This window comes from Schistocerca gregaria, chromosome 3, assembly GCF_023897955.1.
Source record: "Schistocerca gregaria isolate iqSchGreg1 chromosome 3, iqSchGreg1.2, whole genome shotgun sequence".
Classification (NCBI taxonomy): Eukaryota; Metazoa; Arthropoda; class Insecta; order Orthoptera; family Acrididae; genus Schistocerca; species Schistocerca gregaria.
In genome coordinates, this window is record NC_064922.1 from 150219800 (window position 1) to 150235823 (window position 16024).

Sequence of the window (16024 nt, forward strand, 5' to 3'; positions counted from 1 at the left end):
CTACCTGTGCTTTTTTTTTCAATCATTTGGAACCTTCCGTTCCTCTATAGACTTGCGGTACACGGCTGAGTATGATATTGAACACAGGAGAATTTTCTAACTACGCGCGACCTTTAATTTTGTAGTCTACATTACTTACGAAAACCGTTTTAGCTGTCGCTTTAAACAGATGTATTTCACCATCTTTTTCATATCCTTGGGCATCTTACTATCCGGCTTCATTCCCTGACAGCAAATGCTGTTTTGTGTTTTTTGTTTGCTTTTAATTCGTAAACATAAGTTCATAATCGCTTCAGAGAATTACTTAGCAACGTTTCTCCTGATATGCAGAACAAATTGATGTATGTACTCACTTGTTGCAGTTCTTAAATAGCTCTTTACAGGGAGCCCAGCTACTGTTTCTAGTTGTTATTGTTATGACCGTTATCTGCAGTTTAAAAATCGTGTCCAAATTTTGTGCATTTGACTCCAGAAAAGAATCCCACAACTAATAACTGAGTGTACACAGGAGCAGAATGTCACCACAAACGTTTGCCTGCTAGAATCTGTTGTCAGGACCTTAAGAGCATAACTTGTTGACGACTTTTTTTGTTGGTATCGTTGTGTGTTCCTTCCAAGTTAACTGACAATCAATATTCATCCCTAAAAGCCTTGTTTTTGTTACACAATCTATTGATTTGTCATCTGGTCAGTAAAATCATTAGATGAACGTCTGCCGAAGAACCCGAAAGAGAAGCCAATAGGCACTTTGTCAACAAGTGGCCAAGAAAGCCTTAATAATTTTGTAACACTTCACAGACTTTGTATAGTCTTCACATGCTAAGATGTTGGCTCCGTTTTCCGTGTCTTCAAGGTGGTCTTGGAGAGCGTCGCCCAGTATCATTAAACCTGCCAAAGTTTCCTGCAGCCGATTGCTAACGTACTATATCTCATTTTTGGGCGTGGAGTCTTCAAACGAGTTTATTTGAGTGACAAAGTGTGTAAGATTGCAATTTTACGTTCCTAATTTGAATTTGAATTTAGAAAGGTAGACTGTTGCTTCGTCATGTGTGTTCACGTTTAGTCGTAATTGTATCATCGCTAACAAGTGGCTTAACAAGTTAAAGAGACATATTGAAAAGTAAAAGAATATTTTTTAGAAAAATACATGTTTAACTGTCTACCCTGAACAGTTTTGCTAAAACGACGATGTGACTTTTAAGCGCCTTTTAGCCTCTAACCAGCTTTGACATAGGACCTCTAAATGCAAGAAACCAAACACGATTGAAGAAACTCTCGTTTTACCAACAGCGATTGATATACACTGAAACTCCAAAGAAACTGATACAGGCAAACATATTGAAATACAGAGATATGTAAACAGACAGAATACGGTGGTTAACGCCTAAATAAAGCAACAAGTGTCTGGCGCAGTTGTTAGATCGGTTACTGCTGCTACAATGGGAGGTTATCAAAATTTAAGTTAGTTTGAACGTGGTGTGATAGACGGCGCACGAGCGACGAGACTCAATACCTCCGAGGTAGCGATGAAGTGGGGATTTTCCCCTACGACCATTTCACGAGCGTACTGTGCATATCAGGAATCCTGCAAAACATCAAATGTCCGACATCGCTGCGGACGGAAAGAGGTCCTGCAAGATGAGCACCAAAGATGACTGAAGAGAATCGTTCATCGTGAGAAATGTGCAAACCTTTCGCACATTGCTGCAAATTTCAATGGTGGGCCGTCAACAAGTGTCAGCATGCGAACCATTCTATGAAATACCATTGATATTGGTTTTCTGAGCCGAAGGTCCACTCGTGGACCCTTGATGACTGCGTGACACACAGCTTCGCTCCTCGCCTGCGCCCCTCAACACCGATATTGGATTGTTGAGCCGGCCGGGGTGGCCGAGCGGTTCTAGGTGCTACAGTCTGGAACAGCGCGACCGCTTTGGTTGCAGGTTCGAATCCTGCCTCGGGCATGTGTGTGTGATGTCCTTAGGTTAGTTAGGTTTAAATAGTTCTAAGTTCTAGGGTACTGATGACCTCAAAAATCAAGTCCCATAGTGCTCAGAGCTATTTTAACGATTTTTTTGGACTGTTGATGATTGGAAATATGTTGCCTGGCCGGACGATTGTCGTTTCAAATTGTATCGAGCGGATGGACGTGTGTGGATATGGAGACAACCTCATGAATCCATGGACTCTGCATATCAGCAGGAGACTGTTCAAGCTGATGCAGGATCTGTGATTGCGTGGGGCGCGTGCAGTTAGAGTGATATGGGACCCCAGATACGTGTAGATACGACCCTGACAGGTGACACGTAAGTAAGCATCCTGTCTGATCATTTGGATCCATTCACGTCCATTGTGCTTTGCGACGGACTTGAGCATTTCCAGACGTGCTACACAGTGGCTCCAGGGACACTCTTCTGCGTTTAAACTCTGTGGCTGGCCACCAATCGTACCAGAGATGAACATTATTCAGCACATCTGGGATGCCTTGCAACGTGTTGTTCAGAAGAGATCTCCACGCCCTCGTAGTCTTGCGGATTTATGGAGAGCTCTGCAGGAGTCATGGTGTCAGTTCCCTCCAGCAGTACTTCAAACATTAGTCGTGTTGCAGCGCTTCAGCGTGGTCGCGGAGGCTGAACACGATATTAGGCGTGTGTACCAGTTTCTTTGGCGTTTTAGTGTACTAGTAACAATTTTTGTGTCTCATTCACGCAACAGTTGAAAAGTATTCCTAGCTATGACGGCACAGCACCTAGAGGAATTTTAGACATATCTGACTATATACTCGAGCAGTTAATCGATGGACTGTATAACAATTGTTTCGCACTTTAAGTGGATGAAGCTACTGATATTCATTAAGATGCTCATTTGATTGCTTTTAGTTGATGAGTTTAACATTCGAGAGGAATTGCTCTTCTGTGTCCCGATACAACAGACATTTACAGTTTAAAGCCTTTTTGACATAATAAGTACTTTTTTTTATTGAAATGTTATATCATGGGGAAGGTGCATTGGAGTATACATAGATGGAGCTCCCATAATGTCGGGAATTCATAGTGAACTGTAAATGGAAGTCAAGGAGAAATGTCAATCTTTGGCAGACTGTTTGAGCAATGGGAATTTTCTATTGAAAATGGCTTACCTCCCTGACATTTTTGAGATGTAATCAGGCAAAGTGTGCTATCTTGGAATGAAAAAGAGAACGCGTTCATAAAGAAATTAGAGCTGTGGGAAAAGTGAATGGAAAGTTGTATGAAACGTCCCCATAGAATAATTATATATGACTGTGCTTAAGATGACACACAATATTTTTTTAGCTCAACGCAATCTGACTTTCAATAATCCCTACAAAAGAATGGCCCTGACTAACATTAACCTATATCTTTCACAAATCACTTACCTCACCAAAAATCTTCGTTACTCGAACTACTGCAATACAGCGAGCGCCACTACTGTCAGCTGAATAAAAGATTCAAACTACTGAAGGCACTAACTACTGATAGCCATAGTTAGCAAATGAAAGATTTTAATAGGGAACAAACAATGTATTTACCTTAATAGTCATAATATATATAGCAGTTCATGACATCCATTCTTACAAATTTCAAAACTCCGCCATCTCTCTCCCCACATCCACCACTGCTGGCGGCTCACCTCCAACTGCGCAACGCTACCCGCTGTTAACAGCCAACTGCCCAACGCTACAATGGCGAGTTTTACAACAATGCCAAACAGCCACAGACTGCACACAGCACAGCCAGTGATTTTTCATACAGAGGTGGTGTTACAAATAAAAAAAAACCTGAACAGCCTACTTACAGTTGGTGCTAGAAATGTTCTCTTCTCTAGTGTCACTGTTAGAGGACGCAGATAATCCGGTAGTTCCAGGGGAGACAAAAGCCTGCAATCGTCATTATTTGCCACATTGTTCATTTCGAAAGGATTATCAGAACCGATTTTGATAAATTTAATTAGATTAGAAATACGTTCAAAAATCCCCCTGTACCATCATGTCTAAATACAAAAGAGCAGGAACAACTTATTTGTCGTACTTGCGACACTTCACTGAGGAACAAATTTAATGGAGATCCTTTGCTGGAGTTTTGGATACGTATTAGCAAGCAATTTCTAAAGTAGAACCAAAATGTAATTATGATTCTCATTCCTTTTGCGACAACATACTTGTGTGAGATTGGCTTTTCAGCTTTGGCAGCTGTGACGTCGAACTACCGTCCGAAGCTAAATGAAAGCAAAAATTCTTGGAGGGGCTGTTTCTGTTATTACACTTCACCATGAGAAATTTTCTTCTCAAAAGCAAGCTTATCCATCACAATGAAATTCGTAATTCATTATGTTAATGCTCTTGTAATCCTCGTTTGCTGAACTATAAATGTCGTTTATTTCATACTTTTTGAATAAATGAAAATGTGATAAACAGTTTTTCGACATTTTAGTTATTATAATTCATGTAGTTTTGGTTTCCGCTGCTTAAAATTCTTCTGTATTGAATTTGATAAAACAAAGAATAAGGCGAAAACATTATAAAGAACTGACTTTTTTTCTTAATAAAACAGTCGGGGGAGGTGGGGGGGGGGGGGCAGGGCGGTGGGCTGATACTATTTCTTCCCCGTGAAGGGGACAGGGAGGCAGAGGAAAGAGGTTTTTGAATCATTGTTCTACACACTACTCAAATATTACTGCAACAACAAGTATACGTCACTGTAGTGCTCACAAGTAAGCTGGAGGTCTTAACGTGAAGATGACTTAACTGAACGCATACATTATATGTTATCTATGACGAAATTTCACATTTTAGTTGCTCTGAATCGATGTGGAATTCCTCTCAAAGTATCACGGATGTCGCAGACATTTCAAAAATTCTCGTCCACGTCGCTTTTGCCAGAATTTCGACACCAGAAAATGTGTGGGACAATCTGAAAGTGATTTTAACGCCCAGTAACATACACGTTTATTTGCACAGAACTTTTCTGTTGTGGAATTTAATGCATCTTTCGTCACAAAGCAGAGATAGAATACAATTCAGTGACGTCGTTTAGCGATTCCCCGGACTACAGATAATCCAAGTCCAGCGAGTAAACCGGAAAGACAGAAATGAAAATGGCGAGTCGAATACTCCACCGACAGCTGGGTCGCTGCATGGCCGCCTAGCGGCCGAGCACCAGTTCCGTATTCTCTGGTGGGCTTTCAAAGTCAACGGGGCAGGATACCAGAGTTTCCGCTGTGTACAGTTTTCCTCAATATAACCCTGTCCCCAGTCCAAAGTCACAGTCGTTCTTCTGTACTAGACTACTTGCTCTACAGTTTCCTCATTCTTCACGTCTCGCTTCAAAAATATGTAATCTTGGTGAATACATACTGTTTCTGCTGTACGTGCAGTACTGTGGAGATTACATCTGGATGTGTGAGCGATCATTTACAACAGATGCAGCCCGCTCTCTTTTTTGGAGCTGCAGTCTGACTACTAGGGCCTGCCGGCTTACCACTTTGTGCAGGTATCAGTTCTCCACACAGGCATCTCAACACCACCCACAGCCTCTACAGTGCAATAGAATTGTGATACATGGTTAAGATCGCTGACACTGTAGAGCATGCAGCACCATGTGGATGTAGGATTGCGTCGAGTTATTTTGTTTGCTCTTTAATATTATCTTTTACGTACTTGCAGCAATTATATCTAATTAAACGAATATGAATCTGGAACAGCAAACTATGGCAAATTTTAAGAGGAGAAAAAAAAGAAACCCACAGGAAAGAGTAGTTATAGATATTTCTACACCAAAGCCACCCAGGATGAGACGACTTGATACTGAACTTCAAGTTGGACATCCCAGTGTGGTGCTACACGTGTTAGTGTTACATGCATGAATATCGCTCCTCGGGAAAACTCGATTTGTTTAGTCCCTGCAGATCTCGTCTAATATACACTGAAGTGCCAAGAAAACTGGTCCACCTGCCTAATATCGTGTAGGAGACCCGCGAGAAGTGCTGCAATACGACGTGGCATAGTCTCGAGTAATGTCCGAAATGGTGCTGGAGGCAACTGACAACATGAATCCTGCAAGGCTGTCCACAAATCCGCAAGAGTAAGAGCGATGGAGATCATTTCTGAACAGCATCTCAGATATGCTCAATAATGTTCATGTCTTTGGAGTTTCGTGACGAGCGGAAGAGTTTGAACTCAGAAAAGTGTTCCTGGAGCCACTCTATAGCAATTCTGGAAGTGTGGGGTGTCGCATTTTCCTGCTGGAATTGCCAAAGTTCTTCGGAATGCACAATGGACAAGAAGGGATGTAGGTGATCATACAGGATGCTTACGTACGTGTCACCAGTCAGAGTCGCATCTAGACATATCAGGGGTCCCATATCACTCCAACTGCACACGCCTCATGCCATTACAGAGCCTCAACCAGCTTGGACGTCTCCTGCTGACATGCAGCGTGCACGGATTCATGAGGTTGTCTCCATACTCGTACACGTCCATCCATTCAATAGAATTTGAAACGAGACTCGTCCGACCAAGCAACATGCTTCCAGTCATCAACAGTCCAATGTCGCTGTTGACAAGCTCAGGCGAGGTGCAAAGCTTTCTGTCGTCCAGTCATCAAGGGTACACGAGTGGTTCTTCGGCTCCGAAAGCCCATATCGATGAAGTTTCCTTGAATGGATGAAGGTTTTTCGGGTCTCCAGCCGGGTGGTAGCGTTGATATCTCGCGACATTTCGGGAAGTGTCATACTACCGATCTTCTGGCAAAGTTATTTCATCAATTGTTTACGCAGGGAAAGCCTACAGTCGCATTTCCTTGAATGATTCGCACTTGTTGATGGCCCAGCACTGAAATCCGCAGCAATTTGCAGAAGGGTCGCTCTTCTATCACGATGAACGATTCTCTTCAATCGTCGTTGCTTCCGTTCTTGCAGGATCTTTTTCCTGTCAAGATCTGATGTTTTACTGGATTTCTGATATTCAGGGTACACTTCATTCTCGGAGACGCTGTGCCCCATAGCTCGTGCGCCGACTATAACACCACGTTCAAACTCATTTAAATGTAGATAAGCTACCATTGCAGTGGCAGTAACCGATCAACAATTGCGCCAGACACTTGTCGTCTTATACGAGGCGTTGCCGACCGCAGCGTCGTATTGTCTGTTTACATATCTCTGTATTTGAAATCGCTTACTTATACTACCTTCTTTGGCGCTTCAGTGTATATTGGTGTTGTTTGTTAGCATCCTGCGTGTGTTAATGTTTGTTATGTTACAAAACAACAGCTTGTACTAGGTTAGTAAGTAAAAAAATTTGTGTGTCCTTGTAACATTATTGCGCCTTGATCTAACCTAACTAATTATAGATCCTACGTGACTGTAGGAAAAATAAGAAGCCTCAGTTAACTTATTACTACCCTTGTAAAGACATAATTGTGTAATGAAACTAGTTTGTTTGTGTGTTAATCTTGTATATGTTGAATAATATCCATGATGCGTCACTGTCGGCTGTTAACAGCATTTAAGATACTGCTGTGTGTTTCTATGTTACTGTATATGACATTTAAATTACATTCACATTATTATATGTACCATGAGGTGCATATTTATATTACTACTTTACAAGGCCCAGGTTAAAAGTGGATTCTAGAACAATATGTGTCATTGGACTACTCTAATTACTTTAGTGTGTGTTAAATATTTGCATTACGATACTAAAATTGAGATCTTCGACAAATGTTCAAGATACATGTTGTGTTTGTTTTATGTGGTGTGTGTTTTTTGTGTCTGTGTTGTGCCAGTGTTGTCACTATCGCTCGTTCCATCGTCAGTACTGGAGCTGCTCCAGTTATCTGTGTCGTCTTGTCGTTGTCTTCTGGGCCTTCTATATTGACGAGTCTCTTCTTATGTGTCATCTTTTGTTTTTCAGACGATGTTAGTGCCTGTGTTCAGTTGCGTCCATGTGTATGGGTTCCTCAGCGCATCGTTTAGTGGATTTTTTGTTACGTGCTCAAAATTGTTACGTAAGTTACTGTATTTAAAGCATTTCAAAAGGAAATGTTCTTTGGGAACCGATTTTCCTGCATCTACACAGACTGCTTTCTGAAACTGGCACACACGGCAAGTACATAGGCAAAGGCTGTGTACGGCCACAAAATGAACCATGCCTCGGACAGGATTGGCATGGAACATCAGAGACCACTCCTGGATACAGGAGGAAAATTAATAGACCGCACGGACCTTCGTCCCACTCTTTTTGCCAAGTACCCACACATCAATATTTTAGTTGGTGTATATCTATGTGGCGCACACTGTCTCAGGTCTATCCATCTTCAACCAATATCTCACAGACCGATGTCTGATAGTTATCTGATATGGGATATTTCAAGAACCACATACAGAGAATCGACTGATCTGGTGCCGAACGCCCCAGACAGTTTAAGTAGCGCTCTCCTCTGCCCCACCTAACAGTGATCCTGTTCATGGTGAGAGCATGTCTTTGTGCTCATGTACTAGCTGCAAAGCTGAAGACCGACTCAAAAAGTGCACAGTGGTACATTCTTAAGGTGTAAGTGGCAGTATGTATCATGTCGAATTTAATCTCGCTACTTTTTTGAAGACTAGTGTCGGCATTGTTCGTGATTAGTCATGTGTGTTCTTTGAAGCTCTGTCGTTTGCCAATGTGCAGCCCTAGGTATCCAATTATAACTTGTGAGTGTGAGGGTTTTATTCTGTCAAGTTGGGCAATGGATTGATCCAACAAGTACCGTTTGGCTCCTGCAAGAAACAATTTCCACCTCACACTACTACAGAAGTCAGAGTGATGCACCTAATGTACCAACAAGAACTGCTTGAAAAACATTCAGCAACAAATATTTTCTGAAGTCGTCTGCTGTAATTATAAATATTCTCTATTCTCTATTCTTACGTAACTAGTGAGATACTTGGGTACTGGAGTATTGCTGGTTAGTGTAAGAAAAACATTAAACGAACGAAAAATATTATTTATTACAAAAAATTCTGTGAAATCAAGTGAAAATTTTTCTTATAAAATATTAAAAAATTTCCGGGTTCTTTTCGGAGCAGTAGTTTGCCTCTTAAGGATAGATTCAAATGGTTCAAATGGCTCTGAGCGCTATGGGACTCAACTTCTGAGGTCATTAGTCCCCTAGAACTTAGAAATAGTTAAACCTAAGGACAACACACACATCCATGCCCGAGGCAGGATTCGAACCTGCGACTGTAGCGGTCTCGCGGTTCCAGACTGCAGCGCTGAGAACCGCACGTCCACTTCGGCCGGCTGTTGTGGATAGGAATGCTATTATTTTACAAAGTATGGAAAGGTTCTCTTCTTCCGTTTCTTTAAGAATATTATTTACTCGGCAGAATGGCTGAGAACCGCGCCTACACAACTTGAATAACTTTTCTAGGTGCGGTCAAGGATGCTGCGTTAGAAACGTAGTGGAGTGTACTGTTAGGGAGGACAGATGGGGCTCGCATATGTTGTAGCGCACAATACCATGAGCGGCGATGACTGCTGCCTGGATCGCTAGCTGCTGACAAATAACACAACTATCTCTTTCTATCGGGATTTACCCTTACCAATCAAACTCTCCCTACGCCTTGATGAAGTCAAGGACTCCTATCCGCCCCTAGTGTAACTACTGGCGTGGTACACCGGTCAGATAACCAGTCCACTGCGATGCCACTCAATACTCGCTCGCAGGCGTGTAACTAGTAGTCTGTCCGTGTTCACACCACACAAAAAGTGTGGCGGCCAACACAGTTAACAACGCTTAATCCCGAGCGACTCAATATAGAGTGTCACTCTGATTCGCTGACCTAGGTGCTCTCCCAGTGAAGTACTGAGGAGAGACTTTGTTCCTCGCACTTTGCATACATGTACGAGTGCACTCGCTCTCGTTACGTGTTCCCGCTCCAAGAGCAACAACGGTACGGCCCATTTTTCTGGGAGAGTTGCAAGGGTATATCATTCACTGCCTTCCCTCACTCCTCTGACTCTTTGTGTCAGAAATATTCCGCCAATCAGCGTTGCTCTTTAAAACGGGAGAATGACGTTTCGTTTAAGTCGACCAGTGCGGAAATCTGTAGCATCTGCGTTAGGCGCACACTGTCCTCCTGTGAGAACTCCGTAACTACGCAGTCGGTCCGTGAAAAAATGCGTCTTCTGGGCGCTTCCACATAGTGTAGCGGAATTTGCTTTTAAGTCGAACACTGAGGTCATTATCCCTTCGCACCGGCAAAAGCTGTCTTCTCTCTGGGCAGTCGCTTCGGTCAAAGTAGGTGTGTTGTTGACCCAGCCCTCTGAAGGGACAGTCTTCCCAGCGGGCTGGTTTCCTCTTTAGAACGATAATTCCTGTGGCCGTCATGTTGTGTATGGCAGCCTCGACTTTTTCAACCCCAGTGCGCACTTGCAATTTACTTATTAGATTTGCATATCGCTTACATGAATTCATACAAAACTGACTCAACCTTATCGAGTTTGGGTTCGAATGAAGCATCTTGATGTGCAGAGTACGACTGTGAGGACGGAATACGTAAGAAATGAAGGTCAGGAGACAACGCCACCTTACAAACTTTGCGTTTTATGTTTGTGTTGTTGATTCTAATTCTTTGTTTTCTTTGTAAGGATTCTTTGGGCATTTTGTGTGCTTTTTTTGTGCTGCTATTGACAATTTGTTTTGGTTGCACCATTGTTGAATGTGTATGTAGTATAGCACTGGCCTTGCCCACATTGCTCTTTTGTTGGATGATATCACAGCTAACAGGTCACCAGCGTACACAACGATCCCATCTGAACACTCATCTCCCGTGATTAACTTCAAAAGAGGTTCAATTTTGATATACTAGAAGATGGGTCTGCAGATAAAGCCTTGTGTACATCCTTTCACAATCCTTTCGACAATCTTGTGGTTGTCCTCTTGCTCCTCTGCCACTATGTTCCTACATTTTCAGTGCAGTAACGCTGTTGATGTTGACACGTCGCCATGAATGCCTGCGTCCTGCTGACCGTGTTGTTTATGCTGGGAGCCTCGGAGGCGGCCAGGATCTTGTCCGTCGTGCCGTTCCCGGCCGTCAGCCACCAGGGACCCCTCAGGACGATGAGTCTCGAGCTGGCCAGGAGGGGCCACCAGGTCACCTTCATCACCACCAACCCGTCCAAGGTACCGCACCTAATCTAAAGTCTCTTCATAGTTACCGAGGGGGGGGGGGGGGGGAGGTGCGCAAACTGTCGTCAATGCAACAGCATGAATCACATAAAATAAAGGAAAAGATATAAATACAAAAGTACTAAGTATGATAAAGAAGAGAAAGGAGACCAATGTCTTTATTGAGAAACTACACTGACCGTAAAAAAATCGCGGTACCAAAAAATAATTAATGTAGAATAATGAAATTTCAGGAATACGTTTGACTAGATACCATGTTTAAGTGATTAACATTACAGAATCACAGGTTAATGTAAGTGGAAATGTGAACCGCTGGTACTTTAATAACCGTTGTAACCTCCAGAATGTTGAATGCAAGCATGTAAACGTCCCCGTACAGTGTTCTACAGCTCCCGGATATCAATGTGTGGGCTGGAGTTCCATTCCTGTAGCACCTGGTCAGTCAACATAGGGACACTTAATGCTGCAGTTGTCATCCGGCGCCGGCCGCGGTGGCCGAGGCGGTTCTAGGCGCTTCAGTCCGGAACAGCGCGCCTGGTATGGTCGCTGGTCTGAATCCTGCCTCGGGCATGGATGTGTGTGATGTCCTTAGGTTAGTTAGGTTTAAGTAGTTCTAAGTTCTGGAGGACTGATGACCTCGGCTATTAAGTCCCATAGTGCTCAGAGCCATTTGAGCCATTTGACATCCGGCGATATGTGGTCGATTGGAGAATGATCTGGTGATTGGGGAGGCCACGGCAACATGCCGACACTCTGTAGAGCGGTATGAGGACGAGCGTTATCCTCTTGGAAATCACCCACTGGAATGCTGTTCGTTAATGGCAGCACAACGAGTCGAATCACCACACTGTCATACAAGTGTACAGTCACGGTACGAGGGATAACCACCGGGGTGCTCCTGCTGTCACACGAAATTGCATCCCGGACCATAACTCCAGGTGTAGGTTCAGTACGTCTATCAAGCAGATAGGTTGGTTGCAAGCCTTCGCCGGTATCGTTCTAATCAACATACGGTCGTCAATGGCATCGAGGCAGAACCAGTTCTCCTCACAGAACATAACAAACCTCTACCATCCCTCTAATGAGCACTCACTCCGACACTCCTGAAGTCGCAAGTGGCGGTGGTTTGTGGTCAGTGGAATGCACACTATAGGCGTCTGGCTCGGAGCTGTCCTTAAAGTAACTTGCTTGTAACAGTTCGTTGTGACACTGTGGTGCCAACTGCAGCTCGAACTGCTGCTGCACGAGCAGTACGATGCACCACAGCCATACTCCGAAACGGCAGTGAAACGCAGACGTCCGGAGCCCGGTCTCCTTGAGACCGTTCATTGTCGTGTCGACCGCTGCCAGCAATCATGTACAGTGGCTCCATTCCTGCCAAGTCTATCTGCAGTGTCGCAGAAGGAGCATCTAGCTTCTCGAAGCCCTATTACAAGACCTCGTTCAAACTCATCGAGGTGATGATAACGGTGTCTTCCTTGTCTTAAAGGCATTCTTGATTATCATCAGCACACAATGTCGAATCTCAGAGGTAACTAACGCTCACGACCCATACAGCGTGTATTTAAAGCAAACATGATTTGCATCCTCATAGAGGCGTTGTTAGCACCACCCTTATGCGACTGGTGCACTATCGGACCCTAGAACTTAGAACTACTTAAACCTAACTAACCTAAGGACATCACACACATCCATGCCCGAGGCACGATTCGAACTTGCGACCGGAGCAGTCGCACGGTTCCGGACTGAAACGCCTAGAACGAAATTTTAAGAGACATCATCTGTCAGATGAAACACACCTACCAACTTTCTCTTATGTCGCACAACTCCTTTTAGGTGCTGTGATTTTTTTTCCGTCAGTGTATTTGTTGCGGCTTGTTTTCGGCCTTGGATAGTGCTGCTGGGGTGCGACGAAAGTTTTGTCTAAATGTATCAAGTAGAGAGCATTGAACGAGAACACTACTCACGTGTTCTGGAGCTACGCCAGAAGCCAAAGCTATGAGTCTAACACACGTACACTTGCAGTTGTTTCATCATTTCATATGCACTATTGTCTATCTTTTTTGCTATAGTGCCACAGCTATATAATTACATGTGCTTGTCCTATTCCACTAGGCTAAGGTTGGGCTGCATTTAATACAAATATAAGGGCTGGGAAACACCTGTCGAAACAAGTCCCGGGAGTAGAGAACATTCCATTAGAACTACTGACAGCCTTGGGAGAGACAGGCCTAACAAAACTCTACCATCTAGTGAGCAAGATGTATGAGACAGGCCAAATACCCTCAGACTTCAAGAAGAATATAATAATTCCAATCCGAAAGAAACAGGTGTTGACAGATGTGAAAATTACCGAACTATCAGTTTAATAAGCCACGGCTGCAAAATACTGACACGAATTCTTTACAGACGAATGGAAAAACTAGTAGAAGCCGACCTCGGGGGAGATCAGTTTGGATTCCATAGAAATGTTGGAACTCGTGAGGCAATACTGACCCTACTACTTATATTAGAACATAGATTAAGGAAAAGCAAACCTACGTTTTTAGCAATTGTAGACTTAGAGAAAGCTTTTGACAATGTTGACCAGAATACTCTCTTTCAAATTCTGAAGGTGGCAGGGGTAAAATACAGGGAGCGAAACGCTATTTACAATTTGTACAGAAACCAGATGGTAGTTATAAGAGTCGAGGGGCATGAAAGGGAAGCAGTGGTTGGGAAGGGAGTGAGACAGGGTTGTAGCCTATCACCGATGTTATTCAGTCTTTATATTGAGCAAGCAGTGAAGAAAGCAAAAGAAAAAAATCGGAATAGGAATTAAAATCCATGGAGAAGAAATTAAAACATTGAGGTTCGGCGATGACATCGTAATTCTGTCAGAGAGAGCAGAGGACCTGGAAGAGCAGCTGAACGGAATGGACAGCGTTTTGAAAGGAGGATATAAGATGAACATTAACAAAAGCAAAACGAGGATAATGGAATGTAGTCGAATTACGTCGGGTGATGCTGCGGGAATTAAATTAGCAAATGAAACGCTTAAAGTAATAAATGAGTTTTGCTATTTGGGGAGCAAAATAACTGATGAAGGTCGAAGTAGAGAGGATATAAAATGTAGACTGGCAATGGCAAGGAAAGCGTTTATGAAGAAGAGAAATTTGTTAACATCGAGTATAGATTTAAGCGTCAGGAAGTCATTTCTGAAAGTATTTGTATGGAGTGTAGCCATGTATGGAAGTGAAACATGGACGATAAATAGTTTGGACAAGAAGAGAATATAAGCTTTCGAAATGTGGTGCTACAGAAGAATGCTGAAGATTAGATGGGTAGATCATATAACTAATGAGGAAGTATTGAACAGGATTGGGGAGAAGAGAAGTTTGTGGCACAACTTGACCAGAAGAAGGGATCGGTTGGTAGGACATGTTCTGAGGCATCAAGGGATCACCAATTTAATATTGGAGGGCAGCGTGGAGGGTAAAAATCGTAGAGGGAGACCAAGAGATGAATACATTAAGTAGATTCAGAAGGATATAGGATGCAGTAAGTACTGGGAAATGAAGAAGCTTGCACAGGATAGGTAGAGTAGCATGGAGAGCTGCATCAAACCAGTCTCAGGACTGACGACCACAACAACGACATAAGGGTTGGACAAACAGATGGAAACACTGGGAGAAATGTATGCTCGAAAGAAATGCAGACGCCAGCCAAGCGTGCAAGTGGCACTGCTGTATTTGACCACGAACGGTCATCAACACACTGGAAGTGTCAGTCGTCGTTAGAATAGTGTTGTGCGTGGTTGTCAGTGCTTTATTTCTGACGTAAGCGAATTCCATCGTGAGCAAATTGTTGCTCTTATGATGGTCCTTCCGTAAGCGAGGTAGTCGACGTGTTTGATGTTTCGAGACACATCGTATCGGAGATGCATAGTACATACAAGGAAAGTGGAAAAACATATACTAAGTCAAAACGCGGATGAATGTGTGCGCTGAGTGATGTGTGGTCGGTCACTGAAGAAGAATGGATGACAGCTGCAAAAGTGACTGCAGGACTGAATGTCGCACTCGCGAACCATGTCTGCACCAAAACAACACTGAGGAAGCTCCAAAAGCGGAGAACTATTGGACGAGATGGAAGTCCGAAATCACTTATGAGTGATGGAATGCCTGTGACAGGTAAAAGCGGTGCTTAAGCCATAAAACCCGGACTAAGGAGCTGCGGAAGGATGCCGTGTGGTCGGATGAGTCTTGTTTCATACTGTTTCCATTTTCTGGCTGAATTTACGTACCAAGAGTGAAGCATGCCGGGGGTTCGGTGATGATTTGGCAATGATATCGCGATATTACATGGGCCCCATGGTTAATCTGCAACATGGGATTGATGCCAAAGATTATAGCTCTCGTCATCCAGCACTGGTTTTGTGGACACAAGGATGAAATTCCGCATCTGCTCTGGACCCCTCGCGCACCAGATCTCAGTATTATTGAGGCTCTATGATTTACTTTACAGAGGTAGGTACATGATCGCTGTCCACCTTCATGATCGATTCTGAGCTTGCCACTATTTTGCAGGAAAAATGGTATACGATTCCCTTGAAAACCAAGTAGTATCTGTGTTTATCAATTCCGTAACCGCTGGAAGCTACTTTGGTTGCCAGCGATTTTCCTACACTGTACTGAGCATGGTAATTTGTTATGATATTCGTGTTTACTTTTTTTGTTCACCCGCTGTATATGTAGAGTGCATGATGGTAAGCCTCAAGAAACATATTCAATGGTGACAAACTAGACAAGCAAGTACTCTGCATTTAGCGCAGAAAGTCAAAATTAGGATAA

At 43.3% G+C, this 16024-nt stretch overlaps 1 protein-coding gene across 1 annotated transcript in view; it reads left to right on the plus strand.

Annotated features, from left to right (window-relative positions):
- The window catches only part of LOC126354282 (UDP-glucosyltransferase 2-like), a 41290-nt gene that overhangs the window by 5660 nt on the left and 19606 nt on the right, over positions 1-16024 (plus strand). The window contains exon 2 of the mRNA XM_050003825.1: positions 10978-11186. Within this exon, the coding sequence (XP_049859782.1) occupies positions 11010-11186 (177 nt within the window). The 5' untranslated portion in view covers positions 10978-11009. The remainder of the gene's footprint in view (positions 1-10977; positions 11187-16024) is intronic.